Consider the following 21,112-nt stretch of genomic DNA (forward strand, 5'->3'; position numbering starts at 1 on the left):
AAAGTGCTCCCAACTACCCCCATGTCCTCGTTCTGATTGGCAATCAGGAACTACTAATTATCTTTCATTAAGAAGCAGTAAACCTTACATTTACAGGGTAACCACACTAAGATATCATCAAGATGCATGTGAGATGAAGGCTTATGGTAGTACATAGTTTAGTCCTGTGGTTCTCAACTGGTCTAGCTCAGGGGTGTCAAACTCAATCACAGCAGCGGCCGGATTCTGGTTTCAGGTCTAACCTTAGGGCCTAACAGGGTCAATATTTAACCATAACTATCAACCTCATTTTCACCAGTAATAAAATATGAGAAAAAACAGCACTGATGATAAATCGTTTAGAAATTCAAAAAAATAAGAATTTTAAGTTTAAAGGCTTAAATCTGAGGTAAAAATTCCAACTTCTTAGTTCAAAACATCAGAACACGATATTAAAAATAGAAAAATAATGTTTTTAAAGAGCAAATATATGAGGACAAAGTAGAAATCATAAGTTTGAAAGGTCAAAATTTGAGATCAAATTTGAAATCATGAGTTTAAAAGTCAAAATATGACTTAAAATTTCAAATTGTGAGTCTGATTGTTCAAAATGTGGGATTAAAAAGCCAAAAATTAGGAGTTGAAAAGGTCAAAATATGAGATAGAAATCAAAATGATTACTTAAAAGTTAAAATTATGACCTAAATTCAAAATTTGGAGTGTAAAGGTCAAAAAATTATGTAAAAAGTCAAAATTATGAATTTAAAATGTCAAAAATGAGAAAAATTTGAAGTCATGTTTTTAATGTGTTTAATGTGTTTAAGTCAAAATATGGGATTAAAAAGCCAAAGTAAGGAGTTGAAAAGGTCAAAATATGACTTAAAATTTAAACTCTAAAAGATAAAAATGTGACATAAAGTCCAAGTTCTGAGTTAAAAGGTCAAAGTATAAAAAGGAAAAGTCAAAATCATAAGGTTGAGTCAAAATCTTGTGATGCAAAATTGAAAATATGAAACAAAACAAATAAATTTCTTTCCCCTCATTCTTGACTTTTTATGAAACCTTTATTACTTTTTATTTTTTTCAGATTTTTATGGCTTACCAAGGATATTTTAAATAATCAAGTTGAGGTTTACATTGTCATACTGGAGGAAATCTGCAGACCTCATACTGGTGGGCCAGTTAGAAAACAAATATGATATGATCTTGTGGACCAGGTATAATTGTTCCATGGGCCGGATTTGGCCCCCGGGCCTTGAGTTTGACACCTGTGGTCTAGCCTCAGGACCCACCAAAATCTTTGACAACAAATCACGATCCAAATTTCCAAAAATTTTCAACAATGCACGTTTAAATGAATAAAAATGTTGCACTTTAGATCTTGGGATGAATGAATTTATGACAGAAACAAGTGACAGGATAAAACTCACATGTTTTACACTCCCCTTTCCCCATGATAACATGTACATTTTAGCCAATTTTCCAGAGACCTTCAGAAATTACTTCATTAACATGGTAAAGCAGCTCTTTTTTTGTAAGAAAAGGAGAAATAATTTGGAATATTGATAAATCATTTAAATTTACATAGACTTTTGCCATTTTTCTTTCCAGACACATATTCATGACCCACTGAAAACTGCTCAGCGACCCACTTTTTGGTCCCGACCCATCAGTTGAGAACCATTAGTTTAATCATTCACTCAATGACTAATCTTTCTCTGTAATTTTAGGTGGACCAGGTGTGACTGCTGGGCTCCGACTGAGATGAACACAGCGCTGACCTTCGTCTTCCTCCTGAGGTCAGACAGATAACCCTGTTTTAATTTAAATCAAGTTTGTGTGACTGAAATATGAAGACCAAGCTGTTAATCTGACAGCGATATTAGTCACATTGTGACCCTGTGCTATCCACAGTACTTAGAAGCACATTTTTAAAGTATCCTAGAAAATACAAAAAAGTTTAACTTTTGGTCAGTTTAACGGGCTGCACAGCAGGGGTTAGTGCTGTTGCCTCACAGCAAGAGGGTTCCCAGTTCACTTACTGGTCAGGGCCTTATTGTTCGGAGTTTGCATGTTCTCCCCGTGCATGCGTGGGCTCTCTTCAGGTACTCCAGCTTCCTCCCACCACCAAGGACCTGCTCATTAGGTTAATTGGTGACTCTAAAGTGGCCGTAGGTGTGAGTGTGAGCATGCCTGGTTGTTTGTCTCTGCTTGTAGCCCTGCAACTGATTGGCAACCAGTCCAGGGTGTCCCACCTCTCCCCTGGGATGACAGCTGGGACAGGCTTCAGCCCACTGTGACCCTGAGTGGGCTAAGTGGTGCAGAAAATGCATTGCCATCTTTGTTACCAGCCCAACTCAGCTTGGTCCAGGGGGCATCATAGCACAGCTGCATGAGATCGCAATGATATTTTAGAAATCAACAGTTGAGTGGATGTATAGAGGCATTTCCCCATGCTTCCTAAGTGGGCTTAAAATTTGCTTAGCAATTGAAAGGTGTTATAATGGAACACCTAATTTTATCTGTGGTTTATCTATCTCTTAGTAGTTGTGTTTTTGTTTGTGCTGCTGCAGATGTTGGCGAGTTTTCTCTCTGCCCAGTGGATTGTCCGTCTCCTTCACAACAGTCTTCAGTTCAGGAACTCAGCTGCTGGTGGACAAGGGTGAAGATGAAGATGATCCTCTTCATCGTCAAAACACAACAGGCAAGTTTCATAACCCAAAGGATCAAATCTGAGCACTAATATAATAATAATAATAAAAGGAACAGTCAGAGGAGGAAAAATCAATGCAGACACAGATATCTTACCTTATCTTTATTTACAGATGTAGAGTAGAACATCATCTGCAAATTAAGACCAAAGGCCTTTGCACACTCAGTTCCACTTGAGTTAAAAAAATAAATGGATTATTTTGTCGTCATGTTTCCACAGGTTCACCTCCATCTGTTCAGATTTTTTCCTCCATCCCGCTTGTTCAGGATCCACAGTCTCCTCACTGGGTTCTCTGCCTCATCAAAGGCTTGAACTCACCTCCACAGGACGTCCTGTGGTGGGTCGATGACACTGCCATGACATCATCAGATGCCCAGGTGTCATGGACGTGGTCAGAAGAGGACAGGGACTACAGTGCCACCTCAGTTTTGGAGGTGTCAGCAGCTGACTGGAGGTCCAGTATGTCGTACTGGTGTGGGACAAGCCAGGAGGGACAAGTTTACCGACGGAGACTCTGCTCAGGAGACTGACGGAGAATGAGGACTGAACAGACACATAAACACAAACTTCTCTATTTACGGCTGGACGAGTAAATGTTTTAATGTTATATCAGTGATGACAGGTCAAACTGAATCAGAAACAGCTACTAGGTCACGAACATGGTCTTCTGTAATACAGCTGCATGAAGTGATGGGGTGTTTAGTAAAAAGTAAGTGTGAAACATAGATATAGCCTCAGTGATGTCCTCCTTTGGTTTATGAAGAGGAGATGTGAAACCCACTGATGGCGTTCACCATGAGTGCAGGAAGGAGGGTGCTGAGGGTGCTGCTGGACCAGCTAGGTAACTAAACTGGTCAAAGCTGTACCCCAGAAGAGCAAAAACATCTTTTCTGCCTAGAAAAGCTTCCACTGTGTTTATTACTCTTTCTGAAAAATGAAGCCAATAAAGTACAAAATTGCAATACCACAAGTGTCCACTTGAGGCTGGCTGCAGGAACACCAGAAGTCCCATCTGGACACCTGTTAAACAGCTGGTTTTTACACTAGAAATAAACTGGTTTACAGCCTGGTTTGAAAGACAAAATGTGTCTCATTAGCTAATGTCTTCATGTGCTCTCACTGTACAGGGGGTGAATGTTTTTCTACCACAATGGTTTAGATCAGTGTTACTCAACCCTGCTCAACCAAAGAGCTAAATTATTGAAAAATATATTTGCAAGAGCCACAATCTAAGTGGTGAAAAGTGGCAAAAATGGCTTGAAGTAGCAATAATAATGAGTTAAAGGTGGCAAAAATGGTCAAAAAGCAGCAAAAATGGGTGAAAATGAGGAGAAAAAGTAGAAAAATAGAAAGTAGAAAAAATGGGTGAGAAGTGACAAAAAATGAGTCATAGGTGGACAGAAATGGTCCAAAAGTGGCAAAAACGTGGCAAAAAAAGAAAAGTGACTAAAATGGGCAAAAAGCAGTAAAGAGTGGCAGAATTGTGCAAAAAAAAGGAAACAAAAGGGGTATTTAATGGCAAGGGGTAGCTTAAATGGGCAAAAAAAGGTAAAAAAGGGCAAAAGTGGGATAAAGGTGAAAAAATGGGGGAAAAGTGGCAAAAGAAGCTGCAAAATGACCACGAAGAGGATAAAATCGGGTATTTCATGGCCAAAGATAGCTTAAATGGATGACAAGTGGCAAAAATGGTGAAAACGGCAAAAAAGTTTCCCTTTTTTAAGGTTTTCTGGGGGAAGAGTATTTAAAATTAAGACAAAAGAGCCACATGTGGAGTATCACTGGTTTCGATTATATTTAGGAAAACCCTGTGCACTGATTGGCGCGTCTCATTTGATGGACAGATAGCTTGACAAGCAGACGCTACCTCCAGAAGTCTAGCTTTAGTGCTAGCTGAGCTGACAGGAGGTTGAGCTCGGTGGGCGGGCTCTTGTCTGCCGTCAGGTTGGTCCAAAGTGTGGTTGAGACAGTGATTTCAATTTTTAGCCCACCACAGATTGGCTTCCAAAGCTGTTTGAGTCCGCCTATTGTAATCAGACAGCAGACTTCACACACACTTTGTCCCATTCTTTCTACAGTCTATGCCCCAGACCACTGTTTGCCCACCCCTGATCCAGAAAATGATCAAAAGCCAGCTTTTGTGAGAGTGTGAGGGTGTATTAGTGCCAATGGCATGGGCTACTTGCACATCTATAAAGGCATCATTAATGCTGGTTGGTACGTACAGGTTTTGGAGCAATACATTGTCCCTATCAAGCATGACTTAGTATCTTCATTATTCCTTATTTTATTATCATATATGTTTTAATCAGTGCTATTGGTCACCGTCTTTGTCTGTCCATGGGTTTTTACAAAATTAAAACCCGTAGAAATGTCAAAGAGCTCATGCCAAAGCCCTGTAACTCCATTGGGTTACACTTAACCACTTAGATTATTAGTTCTACATTTGTATGAGGAGTTAGAGTCAGGAGCGGGTAAATCACAGTAGGTTTAATGTCTTTTAAGGCATCTAGTCATTAATTATGCCATATTAAACACTGAGTTTTCAGGGACATCCCTGCTTATTTCAGAAAACTAACTTGCCACATTTTGCACAAGTTACAACGGCATGGCTTCACAGTAAAAGAAGAGCCTAGATTGGACAGCATGTCTCCCACTGAAAATGTAAAAAGCATTACGAAGCATAAAATATGACAACAGAAACCCTGCACTGCTGAGCAATCTAAGACAATCAGGAATAAGAAAGGGTTCCTTTTTCAGTCTTTAAACAGCTATAGTCTCCAGTCTCCAGATGCTTACAGAGAGGAAAAGGTGAAGAACACACGCTCCTGTCCCAACTTTTTTGAATATATTGCAGGCATCCAATTCTGAATGTGTGTATATTTCCAAAAAACAAAAAGTTTATTAGTAGGAACATTAAACCTTGTTTTTGTGCTGAAATCAGTTGAACATGGGTTGAAAGGATTTAGGGATAGCTTCTGTTTTTATTCACTTTTCATAAAATGTCCAAACTTTTTTGGAATGTTTGCAAGCATCAAAGTCCAAATGGGTGTACATCTTCCAAAAACAATAACATTCATCAGTTTGAACAATACATGTCTTTGTGCTGATTTAAGTTAAATGTCAGAAGAGAAATCACTGTGTTGATTTTATACACTTTATGTGTCCTAACTTTGTGGAATTGGGGGTTTGTATTATTATTTTGCATTTTGCTGACTCCAAACCTGTAAATTTTGAGACAATTACACAGTATGCTTCCTGAGAAGATGAAACGTCTCCAAATTTTTAAGGGTTTTCTTGTTTTATGGTGACAAAAATGAAAGCCACCTTTTTTTAGTAATAGATAATCTTTATGTAAAAGTTAAAAACAGATTATTTATCAAGCAGAACGAAGGTGTTTTTAACAAAAATATAATCAGAGTACTCTAAAAGGAATTCTTTAGAACAGTGGGAGATATCAGGGGTCTTCAAAAAAAAAGGAAAGCCAAAGCCATGACTTCTTCCTGTTTCTTCTTTACCGTACAGGTGAGATCATGTGACCATGGAAAGGAGGCAGGAGACGAGCAGGATTCAGAGTCTTTAATCTGATATGAGATCAACAGAAAGTAAATAATACATGCAGAGATATACGAGTGACATCCAATCTGTCACTTTCTATGCCGTCCTTCAAAATAAAAAAGGTACAATATCAATCAGCAAACACAAAACAAACACCATTTACAGTTGAGCCCGCCCACCTCAGACTCCCCTAAGCTCCCCTCCCATTGGTCGAGATAAATAGAAGCAAAATATTCATGTTTTCACAGAAGAGTATAGATGTAAATCAAATATACAGAGTTCATGCTTTTTACCAGGACACAGAGATATCAGAGCTCGATTTGGCAGCGAGGTCAGCGTCCAGCTTTCTACGGATCTCAGATCAGTGAAACAGACAACGTGTCGGGTTTTTAAAGGATTGTTTAAGAAGGAACCAAACGCATAAACACGACTCCACCTGTATGCTGCTTCAGGTGAGCTGAGAAGAGAAAAAGGCCAAAGAGTTTAAACACAATCAGGGCGTGATGACAGAGTGCCGCGTCCAGGAATCAAATTCATCCTGCAGTTTCTTAGCCGAATGTCATTCCTCAAGTCCATACCACTTCGTGATAGTGCTTTTAAACAATAAAATTTGTTTTTTTATCGATGATTTTGATGATAAATGATCAAAAAAAGTCCAGCTCAAAATTAGTGTGCAGTTATTTTAGCCCAATATCAGGTGTCTAAGCCTTTAATTTTTGTTACTTTGTTATCAAACTGGTTTCAATCTTGTTTTTATTAAAATCAATGTAGAAACTTGACACTAGTCCAACCCAGCTCCATCAGCAGCAGTCAGCCATTAGGATGAGGGGTTCTGACCTTGTGTGCTGACATTAAAGACACGTTAGGCTGTGGATGTTTGTGGGTTTGGTTCCTTTTTAAAAGAGAAGAGCCCTTAAAGGACGATTGTTTTCTTGTTCACTTTCAGGAATTTTTTAGTACGGTGGCTGAGATGGACCAAAAAGAACAACAGCCTGAGAAAAAGAAAAACCTAAAGGGTTCTTTAAGGAAGCAGAGGAAAAGCTCAGCTCTCATATTTTTTAGATAATCATGGACTGACTTCATTCAGAATCATTCGGAGGTGATACTAAGACCAGTGTTAAGACAGCTAATTTTCCTTAAAAACCCTGTAAAGTGAAAGTAAATTTGTATTTAGGTTTGTTCTATGACAAGTCACTGTTAGGAACACCTAGTTAAAATTTCAGTCAAATGAAACGTCTCGAAATTTATAAAATTAAGCTTCAAAATCATGAGAAATGAGGCGGTAAAATCTGCTCCAGGATGGTGTGGGCGTGTCTGTTGAATGAGCTGAAGCCACGCCCACTCAGGAGAAATACGATCCTCTCAGACTGAAAAATGCTACAATTTGAATGGAGGAAAGCACTCACACTACAGTCTTAGCTCCGCCCCTTTATTCACCCTTTGTCATTAAATACCACTTTTTTTCTACTTTTTTGCCCAAATTTTTGCCACTTTTTCCTTTTTTTTTTGCCATTTTAAGCTACCTTTTGCCATTAAATACCACTTTTCATATTCCCCCCATTTTTGACACTTTTTGCAAATTTTACCCATTTTTTTTACCTCTTTTATCCAATTTTTGCCCTTTTTCAGTTTTTTTCTCCCCATTTTCACCCCCTTTATTCACCTTTTGTCATTAAATACCTCTTTTTCCTAGTTTTTGCCCATTTAAGCCAATTCTTTTTGCCACTTATATCCCATCTTTGCACTTTTTTACCATTTTTTAACCACTTTTCACCCATTTAAGCTACCATTTGCCATTAAATGCCACTTGTTTTCCTTTTTTTGCCCATTTTTGCCATTCTTGACTGCTTTTTGCTCATTTTAGTCACTTTTCACTTTTTTTTTTTTTTGCTACTTTTGGACCATTTTTTGCCACCTGCAACTCATTTTTTTGTCACTTATCACCCATTTTTGCTACTCTCTGACCCTTTTCTGCCCTATTTTCACCCATTTTTGTTGCTTTTTGACCATTTTTGCCAGCTTTAACTTATTTGTTATTGATAATTCAAGCTGTTTTTGCCACTTTTCACCACTTAGATTGTGGCTCTTGTGAAGGTATTTTTCAACAATTTGGCTCTTTGGTTGAGCAGGGTTGAGTAACACTGCTTTCAATGATCCATAGACCACTGTGGCTGATAGATTTGGTAAATTTACCTCACAATGAACAAAAAAACAGCATTTAACTGACTGTTAACTTTCAATAAAGGCAGTGACATCAGCTAACAACAGACTGGACTGAGATGAACTGCTCTGAATGGTTCATGATATCACCAGCCTACATACTGGCCCCGCCCACATTAAACCCATCTAGGAGAGAGGTGAAAAACTTTCTAACAGTCTAAATCCAGAATTCAGTCACATGTAGATCTCAGTGTTTTCACGTTTACAGCAACCATACTCGAACATATCTAGAGTGTTAAAACAGAAATTTTGGATTTCACTTTACAGGGTCTCTAAAGTGTAGGAGGAAAGGTGACATGCATGCAAACATACTGGCTGAGGGTCTGAGCTCTTGATGGATTTGTTGTTAATAACTCTTTCTTCTCAAACTGCTGCAGCATTTGGACTCTCTAGGCCACCGTAGAGTTCTTATTTGAATGTCATCATGTCCACCTGTTGGACTGGTGTTATTTTGCTTTCTAGAGACATCATGTTTATGGATTTGGAAGCCCCTGTACAGAGAGAGGTAGAGCGTGTGGTTTCAGATCAGATAACGGTTTCATTAAAGTCCAATCTGATGTTTTTGGGGTCTGAACACCGAGCGTGTCTCTGGTCGAGTGGAGCCGTAAAGATGTTTTAATAATAATAATAATCTGTCTAAACCAAACTATGTACAGTGCAAACAGGAGATCATCATCATTGTTACAGCTGATAGAGTGTAAACACAACATTTTACTAGAAGCTCACAAACACAACACGTCACTTACCTGAACACTACGCACAGCTACCTACTCAAACAGCTTATCGTGGAGTCAGTTGACAGTAGAGAGTAGAAAGGATAAAAAACTCAAAGCAGATTGTCTCTTTGTGATTTCTCCTCCGAGTTCTGCGGCATAAACGTCCGAAGCAGCACACAAACATGCTCCAAATCAAAGGGATGCAGAAGAAGCAGAAAAGGAGCAAGACATTGCTGTTCGCACTTGGCCGTCACGTCAGAGTCCACGGAGCGTGTGCGGAATTCAATAAAGTTTAATAAAATACAATCAATCAGCTCCAGCTCCAACGTCCAATCAAAATTCACCTTCAGCTCCAGAAGGAAGAAGACTGTCCCACGTCAGAACTTTGAGGAAAACTCTGCTGTAGTCTTTGACAGTGAGATTTTCAGGTCGATCGATCGATATCATCGATCAGTACGCCTCCAGAACACCCACCGATGACATGCTGTATCTGTACAGAGAATAAACACAAAACTGAGCATGCAGAGCTGCAGAAATGTTGGTCCTGGAGGTGGTCTTGCAGCAAAACTACACCAGAACTTTCTCCTCTCAGGTCGTCACAACACCAGATTTTAGACTTCAGTACAACTCTAATAAAAATTAAATGATTTTCATACCTGGTTGGTACCATGTCATCAAAAGTAAAGGTCTCATGCACCCAAAACTGGGGCATTTTTTTGTTTTTGATTAAAAAAATTGATAGCAAATGCCTTCACTGAAACACTGAAAATGTATTTGCTCCATTTAGACAGCATGCATGAGTCTGGTAGCAAATTTTAAAGGGTTAATTCATCTCTTTTATTTCCTATTTTTTTAAATGTAATTTTTGATATTATTGTTTATTTAAAAAAACTGCTTGTAGTGTTTTAAACCATGTCTTATCAAAAATGATTTTAAAAATGTTGGAAAAATTGACAGCATAATGTACAGCAACAAAAATAAAAGTCCTAGCACCCAATAACTGGTCACTTCCTGTTTTTAAGATTTGAAATTTGCAGGCAACACGGCCTAAATGCAGAAAAACTTCTACTGTTAACCCTTAGAGCTCTCAGCCATTTTTAACCATTTAAGACCTTTTGTCTTAAAATCTTGCAAAACATGTGTGGTGCACAGTCAAGCTCCAAACATCCTTTTCTTTCAAGATTTATGGGCTTTATGAACATGTGTGCTGCAGTAATGTCACTGGATTTTCAAAAAGGTGATGGGTTTATAAAGAGAAAAAAAACTAATCAGATATTAAAACTCAAAGGTTTGTATGCATCAAAAACAGTTAACATTAATGACAAAGGACTTTTTTGCACAAACTTGTTCCCCCATCTCTCCTGGACTAAAGAATTAAAAAAATAATCATTCTGTGACAAAGTCTTCAAATTTTTACAAAAAAGGTCCTTGCACTTTCTCTCTATTATGATTCATTCAGGCTCTCTTCTTAATTTTCTAAGTCCGTGCACATGCTCTGTTCAGCAAAGAATGACAGGACAGCAGAACAGCTTCCCATTGGTTGTCACAGCCCAGTTGCAATGCATTCTGGGATACAAACAGACAATAAGACGGCGGGCTAACCAGCTAACTGCAGGAACGATCGAAAAATAAATCATAAATGGCTAAAATGACGTCCAGTATCAGAGTCACTGGTGTGGATTTGATCTTTAAAGACCCTGAAAGTCAGCCAAGTTCCAGGCTCACTAGAAAACGTTCTGTACGAGCTACGGCTGCCTGGAGAACGTCAATAGGAAGGCCTTCAGAGGGAAAAACAAGTAAATCAGTAAGTTTATTGCACTTCTCCCTACCAGCCTTGGCATGAGTTTTATTCACCAACAAGCTCCATAGTTCATAAACTACGACATTGTTGCCTCACATTGCTTACTGAGACTGGGCATGCTTCATACTGCAAATATTGTGCATGGCCATGAATATGGCGTGCCTTGGCATTTTGGCTTGATCTTAGGTGTGCCTTGGGCATAAGATCTTTAAAAACCACTGAGTTGGAGAATCCAGTTCTATAACAGTCTTGCACAACAGATGCACTGGCTAGATGCCATGTCTGTTATCAAGCAAATCCATCTTGAAATGCTCCAATCCATATTGTTTGTCCTGGACCGAAAACATGTCTGGCCGATCAGTGTCGACCGAGGAGAATGAGGTGGTTACTGCGGGAGCGATTTGTAATGTGACCCGATAATTCTGACACTACTGCAGCAATTAGCTCAGATTTAGCTTTAGTATATTGGCAGTTTGATCAGAACTGGACCGCATTTCTTGCATTCATGATGGAAAAATGATTTCCTCTGTTCTTCAGTCCTGCTTCAGCATGAGTTTGCAATCACTGCAGGTGGGGTTGAGTTGTTCTGTAAGCCAGTGTATACAATGTCTGCTACCGCTGAAGCGATTAGCACGGATGTAGCTGTAGGAAAAATGTCTGTTTGATCTGAAGTGTGCCACATTTCTGTATTAAAACTAGAGCAGAGCCACACTAAAAGCTGTTCTTTGCAAAGACATTAAGCTCCTTTGATCATAAGCTACGGCAGCATTTGTCTGGTGAGCTCAGGTTACTAATACTCATTTTGTCTAGGCACTCTGATTGGCTGTAATGAGTCAGACCATTCCTAAACACTTTGTATAGGAGCTTTCCTAGATAAATGTGAAATATTTCTATGCAATAGATACACATCTGCAACATCTACAACAGTCATCTGCCACAGTGTTAATTTCAACAAATAAAACTATGACTACAAATGTTCGTTAACAGCCTTTTTTTTCCATAACAAAAACTAGACTAAAGGCCTTTGCACACTGGGTCCGATTATTTCATCCAAATTTTTCGCACATAAAAAAAAGAAAATAGAGCTCATGTTGTTCTAATGACATTTGCGACTGACGCCAAAATTTCGTCCGTCACATTTTTATTCAGAACAGGTTTGATTTTATGCGAAATTTCGCATCAGTCCAAGTCATTTTAATGGGTGAGCGATGATTCAGAACAGTGTCCACTGCTTCCTCCTTGCTTGTTAACCCCCACCAGACCCCTCCTCCCTCTCTCTCGCCTTCTCTCTCACACTAACCTCACTTTAAACACCAGCTAGCTCATTTATCATGTGAATATAAACTATTGAAATATGACAGATACATGGGTGATTCATGATTCAGATCAGCGCCCTTTGCTTTATTCTCTCTCGCTCAGTCACACCGCCCAACTCCTCCTTCTTTCCCACTCCCGAACTCTCGCTGAAAACACAGTAGTTTTCCGGTGTATTATGTGGATATCAACTATGGAAATATAAGAGATAAAGGCATACGTTGAAACCTACTCACACCTCATAACAGAGACAGAATTATAAAGTTGCTGTCTCTATTTCTCCAACATGGCTCAGCACAATTACACATGTACGGGTGCTGAATGAAGCTCCCTGTCAGGATGGATCCAGTGGGATTTTAAAGGAGTGACACAGACGCAGGCTTGCAGTACGAAACTATTTGCCACATTCTCTGAATTTTTGCAGTGAAGGCAAATAAAAACGCATCAGATCCAGTGTGCAAGGTCCAAGTGTGTGATGTTTTTTCGGATTACAGGTCAGAAAAAAACGCATCCAAAAATAACAGACCCAGTGTGTAAAGACCTTAAGACTAACAAAAATAGATTTTTGATGACTAAGACTAACAAAAAGTAAGTTTAGTTTTTGTCAATATGACTAAAACTAGACTAAAATGTAAAGCAGTTTTAGCTGGACATTTAAAATCCGTGATATTTCTCCACTGCGGGTAAATCCGTCACAACAATGCAGCTGTAGCTATTCTGCCTCTCAGCTGCAGAAAGCAGGGACCCCAGGTTTAGCAGGGTGCAGAAAAAACACTAGCATGATTTGGTACCAAATTCAGGCAAGAAAATAAATGCTTGGCCTAAAAGTAAAGACTAAAATGTGAGGACTTTTTATGCACTAAAACAAGACTAAAACTTAAAAGGATAGAAATGACTAAAATGTGACTAAAACTAAAAGCATTTCATTTAAAGACTAAAACTAAACGACTAAAGACTAAAATAAAAAACAGCTTCCAAAATTAATACTGATGTGGCGTGTCAGGATACAACCAGCCAGTTTCTTTAAATAAAATAAAATGGTAAAAGCCTGCAGGTGGACACCAAAACCATCAACTTCCCCTACAGCAGTAGGAAGCTGGACTCAGTTGTTTCATGGTTCAGATCTGTGAAATTTCACTGATATTCCAACTTAAATATTACCTTCTGTTAATTTTGACTGAAATTAATGTTTTAACTGCTATCACTGGTTGATACTGGTCTACCACATTAGGCCACAATGGAGAGCATGGTCTAGACCTGCCCTCTTTGTAAAGTGTCTTGAGAAAACTTTATGAATTGGCCCACGCCTGGCTCTGAGAGCCTAGGACTTCCCTTTTTGTTGCCGTTATAATAAAACAGCTACCAATACTGCTTGATTTTTGTACAAAGTAAAAATTCTGGTTATGGTAACGACCCTTGTTAGAGGTGAAAACGTTTGGTTATTTTCTCAGCTCAGCGTTCAGAGCAGAGGGTACTGTTAGGTCCTGATTTGGGACGGTAAATGTTGTTTTCACCTCGTGCATCCTGTCCAGCCTTCCCACTGAAACCAGCAGCTCATCAGTAAAAACAGACCAGTGTTAAAGCTTCAGGTAAACCCTCAGAGAGCACGCTGCTGTTAGGACGTTAGCAAACAGCATCAGCAGAGTTCAGGTTACATGTTAGCTCTGGGTGTTATGAATATTTTAGTTTCCGTGTTTGTTGGTCCCGTTAAATGATACATGATATTTTTAAAGATGAATAAAAAGCTGAACTCAGGGTTTGGTGATTTTTATGTTCCTTCATGCGATCACTGGCAGTGGGCGGTCTTACTGGGTGGACCAGTCCCGGGTGTGAAACCGTTGATGAGGCTGTTAGGGCTTGGGGGTGTGGTCAGAGTTGGCGTGGTCTCTACTCTAGGGGCGGGCTCGACCACGGAGCAGCTCTTCTGCGGCATCCGGGGCTGGACCTGCATGGTTTTAGGGACCATAGACGCCTGTCGGAGCCCGTCGGCTCGCAGCGGAGGTCTGATGGGGGCGGGGCCTGTAGGCGTGATGTCAGAAGCTGGTGGTTTGGGGCTGCGTGGAGACGACGGGCTGGGGGCACTAGGGTCGGCGGTTTTTGATCCTCCTTCCTGTGGTGTCTGCTGATCTAAGGGTGGTGACTCTTTGTCTGATGGGGCGGGGCTTGATGATTCAGGAGGCGGGTCTTGCTGCATACTGCTCTGCCTGGAAGTCCCTGAGCCAGGGATCTCACAGCTGTCAGTGCGACGCCGTGAACCTTCGTGCATCCGGCTGGTGGCGACCACGGCCTTCATGGCGGCCTGTGGACACAATCAGGATTTATTTAATATTAAAGAGGGTTGGATGGATGGACTGAAGGACGGACGTATGGATGGATGGAAGGATGGACTAACAGAGGGATGGATGGATGGATGGATGGACGGACTAACAGAGGGATGGATGCTTTTTGATCCTAAAGGAGATGTTTGCTTATGTCTCAGCTGTAGAACCCGTCCTTACCTTCAGTTTGCGTCGAGCGTTGAACTCCTGCAGCTTCCTCTGGGTGGTGTCCATGTGGGAGAAGCGAGCAGCCTTACCCAGCACCCATGGGTGCTGCAGGGCCTCCCGAACACTCAGACGCTTATGAGGGTCCAGGACGATCAGCTTACTGACCTGCAGAGAGACAAGGGGACAGTTAAGAACAAACAGTGGAAGTAATATTTAACATGACAGCAGTCTTGTAAATCTGACTGAACTTCCTGTTTGAACACTTCACTGTTTCACCTGCATGCCTAGAGAGTGGTCTAAGTCTCAGATCATTCCACACAACTCCAACTCATCCACAATCATGTCAGAAACAGAACGAAAAGCTTAGTAAAACCAAACTTGGGAGAACCAGAGGAACACACCAGGTCCTTGGCGTTGAGAGAAACCTCGTCCCACCATGGAGACACAAACTCGTAGTCGCAGTTGAGGATGCGGCTGTACATGTACTGATCCCCCCTCGGGTCAAAGAACGGCTCGAAGCCGCAGAGTCTGGAACACAGACAGAGGAAGCATCACAGATATGCAGTGGTGGACAGTAATTGAGTACATTTACTTGAGTACTGTACTTAAGTACATTTTTTCAGTATTTGAATTTTACTTGAGTATTTGTTTTTTGGAAACTTATGACTTTTACTCCACTACATTTCAAAGACAAATATTGTACTTTCGACTCCACTACATTTCTAGGAAGCTTGTCGTTACTCGTTCCTGTTAGGTTCAGCATAGCTTTGTAGTCAGATGTTGGTGTTATTCTTTTCTAAAATGCAATTGGCCACACACTGTGCTCCTCACAGAAGGGAACCAATCACAGTCACCGCTCACACCTGGGATGGATTTGGAAACAGGCTACATCATCCTCGCTCTGTGTAGCGAGCTCTCCCGCCTTCATTCAAACAAAACTTGGCAATGGAGATGGCAGGAGAAACTCAAGCTGAAAAACCAGCGCACCCATGGCCAAATCTCAGCTCCATGTTTGAGATTTCAGAAATGACAAATGATTCATATCATCAAAAATTAAGTGACAATAGTTTTCCTTCTTGTTTTTGATTGCATTTTTATGGTGAAGTTTTTACAGGTGTTTTTACAAACTTTTTTGTAGCAGAGTGCTTCTACATGTAAGTCAGAACATCATTAGGTGGTTTCAGAGAGTTAAAAGGTTCTGTAAAAGCACTGAGAAAACAAAACAGCAATGTATTGATATTAGAAAATGTCCTTTGTACTTTTAAATACTTATGTATTTTTAAAAGTGAGTACTTTAGTAGTTTAACTTGAGTAAAATTTCACCAAGCAACTTTTACTTGAACTTGAGTAAGATTTGACCACGAGTATCAATACTTTGACTCAAGTACTGGAGTTGAATACTTTGTCCACCACTGCAGATATGTACGTGATCTAAGAAGTGGAAATGTTTAAATCTTGGTGTTTATGTTCTTTTCTTTAGTTAATCAAAAAAAGACATCCATGATCACAGCTAAAACAAAGAACTCTAAAGACAGAAACTTAAACTTTTGATATGAATCTAGTAAAAATTAAATTATACCAACATCTGTTTGACAGCACTGCAACAGAACAGAAGTCCCAGACACCAATCATGGAGTCAGGTTTTCTTCATAATAAAAAAATATGGACAAACTCCTGCACAACGTTAAAACTGCACAAATTCACTGATAAACTTTTGATAACATAATTTATGTAATGTACCATAATGTTGTAGTTTTTTTATCAGCGAAGCACAAAGTCATAGTACCATGAAGTATTCATTAAAAAAAAATTAACTTGTTTTGATTCTACTTTAAAAAAACACCACCACAAGAAAGGTAGAACTCCTAGACCCCAATATTGGGAATAGTTATTTCTAATTACCAAAATTAACAAACATTAACAAAAAACTCAAACAGGGCTGCCCTGCTTTTTCTAAAGGAAACTTATGGATAAATATGACTTCACTAAGGGCTGGGCGAAATCGAGTATACTCGATGTATCGCAGCTTTTGCCACGCACAATGAATAAAATGAATATATCGTCAACATCAAGTATGAATTAGTCGTCAGCGTGCATTTCTCGCTGGAGTTTCGCTTCTCCCATTGGCCCTGAACGCATCTCTCACAGCAGAGAGCCCCCCCCAGAAAACTCCCCACATGCACATTTTTGTATGAGCAGCGAAAGACACAAGGGGGAGGAAGGTAAACAGAGCAGCGTGGCACGTTAGCGAGGAGTTAGCTGCGTTTTGAGACGGACAACGAGAAACAGCGCTGGATCTGCAGCGTTGAGCAGTCGTTCAACTTTGAAAAGGAAGAGGTCGAATTCACACAAACCTGAGTGGTGGACTAGACTGCAGGGACTCATTTCTCCCGCCTGTCTAATGACACCAATGTTGTAGGTAAAAGACAGACTGTGTTGTTTTGTAGTCAGTGGTATTAAAAAATTATCAAAAGACTCATATTTCTGGCAACTTCTAGGGAAGGGGAACCACAGAAGTGCACTATGCTGATAACAGTAATTATAAAGCCCATCTGAGGACATCATTAGCACCATTAGCATCATTTGCATCATTAGCAACATTAGCATCATTTGCACTATTAGAACCATTAGCATCATTTGCTCCATTAGCATCATTAGCACCATTAGCATCATTAGTACCATTAGCATCATTAGTACTGTTAGTATCATTAGTACCATTAACATCATTTGAACAGTTAGCATCTTTAGCACCTTTAGGAATATTATCACCTTTACAACCATTAGGATCATTAGCACCATAAGCATCATTAGTAGCACTGGCATCATTAGCATCATTTGCACCTTTAGCAACATTAGCATCATTAGCATCAGTAGCACCATTAGCAACATTAGCATCAGTAGCACCATTAGCACCATTAGCAACATTAGCATCAGTAGCACCATTAGCAACATTAGCATCAGTAGCACCATTAGCAACATTAGCATCAGCAGCACCATTAGCACCATTAGCACATGCAAGACAATCAGATAAACAGGAACAGGAAAACCTGAATTGACAGAAGTGAGTGTCTTTGTTTTGTGTTTCTGTTGTTTGCATGTTTTTGTTGTGTTTCTCTGTGTTTTTGTGAGTTTTTTGTGTGTTTACTGTTAGGTTTTTTGTGTTTTGTGTGTGCTTTTTGTATTTTTGTTGTGTGTGCGTTTTTGTTGTGTGTTTGTGTATTTTTGTGTCTATTAGTGTGTTTTTGATGTTTTGGTGTTTTTCTTTGTGTTTTGTGTTTTCGGTGTGTTTTTGGTGTGTTTTGGTGTGTTTTGGTCGGGTTTTCGTTGTGTGTGTGTATTTTTGTGTCTATTAGTGTGTTTTTGATGTTTTGGTGGTTTTTGTGTGTTTTGTGTTATGTTTTTGGTGTGTTTTTGGTGTGTTTTTGGTGTGTTTTGGTGTTTTTGGTTGGGTTTTGGTTGTGTTTTTGTTGTGTGTTTGTGTGGACGTGGGTTTGCAGGCAGGTGTGTATGGACTTACAGGATGTAGAGGATGACGCCCACCGACCACATGTCCACCTCGGGGCCGTAGGCGTTTCCTCTCAGGATCTCTGGAGCTGCAGGGAGACGAGCTCGTTAGTCTCCAGATGGACGACAGCTGCTCTAACTGAGAGTGCTGTAAAATCTCACCATGCAGCAGCTGCAGTGAACGCACCACTGCCCACTACCTGCTATCAGGCTAACACCGGTCAGTGAACACATCTACTACAGACATTGTACCGTCTACTACTGCTGTGGAACTACACACTTTACTGCTACGGTACACTGATGTCACCTGCTACTTTGTTTGTTTAAAAGGGGGGACACATTTAGAACCTCAGCAGCAGACGTCACAGGCATGTTTTGGGGACCTCTGAGACCAACATAAACTTGTCTTAAAGGGGTAAAATATGTGACCTTAGTCCTTAGTTTCTCCTCTGTCAGTGACTTCATTCACTATTCTGGTAGACACAAATTTTCACTGCTTGCTCCATCTGCTAGCCTAATGAGCTATGCTGCTAAAGCTCCACAGCTGGTGTCACTTTGTGTTGGTTCTGTGCTGCACCAACATAATGGTCCGCCCTCTTATTTGTTAGTGAAAACAGAAACATATGGTGTTGTAGGGAGTCTAGGATTAATTAGTCATGACATTTTACATCTCAGTTAACCGTGGCATTGTATATCATCATGAGTGCCTAATGCATCCCTGTAATTTGCAGCTAAAAACATTTTCAAAGATAAGAGGAGAAACTGGAAAAAGATCCCCTTCACTTCCATTAGGCTGACTGTGGGTCTGCACACTCTGCACTCTAAGGTCTCCTTCCTCCGCGTTTCATGTTTTATCATGGTAACAAAATTCACCAGCTTTAAACTGTCTAGTTTTGTGATGAACTCACCGCAGTACCCCGGCGTGCCACAGACGGTCTTCATGGTCACCTGGTCGTCGATGATTTTGGACAGACCGAAGTCCGCTGTAGGAGAGAAGAGCATGTAAACATATTGTTCTGTGTTTGTTGAGTTTTCTGTTTCATGTTTCTATTTCGAGTGGATGAGAGGGAGAAGCAGTGGGAGGTGGAGGCGGAGGAGAATGTGTCTCTGCAGGAGAGTCTCTGAACTAAAGGAAGGTGTTGGCAGCGAGGAGGCTGAACCAGAGCTTCCTCCATCTGTGACTGTTAGCCGGAGGCCTAGCGGCCATCTGGAAGCTTCTTCTGCTCAAATAAAAGAACCAAATACTCTCTGTTTTTTATCCAGGCTGAGCGTGGGGAGGATAAAATGAAGCTGCTTTAAAGTGCCGTCCAAAAAAAATCTGCCTGTATGGACAATGTCAGAAAAGAAGAGGAGAGCATTTCTGTTTCTGGTGCTTTCTCTGAGCTTCAGTCTTCTGCCGCACATTTAGACACGCAGAGGTATTTACATGAATCTTTCTGTTTATGCTAAAAGGAGGGATTCTCCTCCAGCTTTTCTTCTAAATCAATCTCATCTGTCAGCCAGAAACGTAGTTTTCTTCTTACAGGTATCTAAAAAAATGAAAACAGCAGCAATGGTGGCTGGTGCATGCATCATTTCTCACAAATGCACCAGGAGGCACATCTTATTTTGTTAGCTTGATGCTAACTCAGAATGGAAATTGCCATTAATAGGCTAGCAAAAAAATAGGCACTTGATAGCTGTCATATCAACGTAAGAAATAGTCTATTTTCCTATCATTTCTGACTTTAAGACATGCAAACTGAGTTTCTCACCATCTCCACAGTCTGAAACTTCTCAGCGGTGTCTCTGACCTGTAGACCGAATGATTTTAGCTCAAATAGAGCTCAACAAAGACCACCCGTCTTTTCAGCCCCTCTAGTTCTGAAAGTCCTGTATATTTCCCCATTCACATCCTCCATCGACAAGTAAACATCCCATGCCAAAATAGATTCGATTTTAATGTCACAACCATCTAGAGGCCGGCTCAGACTACACAAATTTGGCCAGATTTAAGCCCGACTACAACGTCGCAGCTCGTCGTCAAAACTCGGGCCCAATTTAGCGTGTCATGACTAACGGTCTTGTGGTGTGACATAATTAATGACGCGTCCAAGATTAGTCTTGTTGAATCGACCGCGATTCAATAAGACTAGCATGTCAGAATTTTTCGTACATCGTCGTCTAGTTTGACACCCTGACCAACGACATGATTCCTGACGTCTACCAACGGGAAGGCATTTGCTCCTTATCTCTGCATCATCATTTACAAGATTTACCACTTTTATCCCCTTTTATTCCCTAAAACTAATGTATGAATTTTATTTTATTTTCGTTATCACAAGCATACCTTAAGTGCTATCTGAAGGAGAGCCAGTCCATACTGTCCTCCTTTTAATACATCCATAACTGTTATCCATAATCCAATCCACAGTTGTTTTTTACTTTAATTTTTTACGAGTAAAAGACCACTACAGTCACACCGAGCACTTCTGTTGCAGAGTGATTGACACTCTTTGGCCCGCCCCCTGACAACCTGTGAACTCGCACTCAGTCACAGAGACAGTGGTGACGTTAGCATACGGTGAGCGGTCGGGATCACTCTTGTAGTGTGGCCAGGCTGTCGGCCAAGACAGGACAAGATTTGGTTGCATAGTCTGGCATTGTGCTGTCGTGAACGACCAAAAAAATCGTGTAGTCTGAGTCGGTCTTAAGGCCGCCCAAAGCCTTGTTTAAGTAAGACATAGTTTGTTTTGGGGGAAAAGAACTAGACTACCCACAATCCTAGAGTGTCACAGAGATGTCTGTTAGGTCGAGCTCTATCTAAAGCAAAAATAAAAAAATG

The 21,112-nt window shown here is 40.3% G+C and overlaps 1 protein-coding gene across 2 annotated transcripts in view; it reads right to left on the bottom strand.

Annotated features, from left to right (window-relative positions):
• Positions 1 to 13,257: 13,257 nt before the first annotated feature.
• The window catches only part of si:ch73-60h1.1 (calcium/calmodulin-dependent protein kinase type IV), a 37,324-nt gene continuing 29,469 nt past the window's right edge, over positions 13,258 to 21,112 (bottom strand). For both annotated transcript variants that reach the window (XM_041791736.1, XM_041791735.1), the window contains 5 exons: positions 19,197 to 19,271; positions 18,302 to 18,377; positions 15,186 to 15,312; positions 14,797 to 14,949; positions 13,258 to 14,597 (listed from right to left, as the gene is read on the bottom strand). In XM_041791736.1, coding sequence (XP_041647670.1) covers positions 14,085 to 14,597; positions 14,797 to 14,949; positions 15,186 to 15,312; positions 18,302 to 18,377; positions 19,197 to 19,271 — 944 coding nt within the window. In that variant the 3' untranslated portion in view covers positions 13,258 to 14,084. The remainder of the gene's footprint in view (positions 14,598 to 14,796; positions 14,950 to 15,185; positions 15,313 to 18,301; positions 18,378 to 19,196; positions 19,272 to 21,112) is intronic.

The sequence above is a fragment of the Cheilinus undulatus genome, linkage group 7 (genome assembly GCF_018320785.1).
Source record: "Cheilinus undulatus linkage group 7, ASM1832078v1, whole genome shotgun sequence".
Classification (NCBI taxonomy): domain Eukaryota; kingdom Metazoa; phylum Chordata; class Actinopteri; order Labriformes; family Labridae; genus Cheilinus; species Cheilinus undulatus.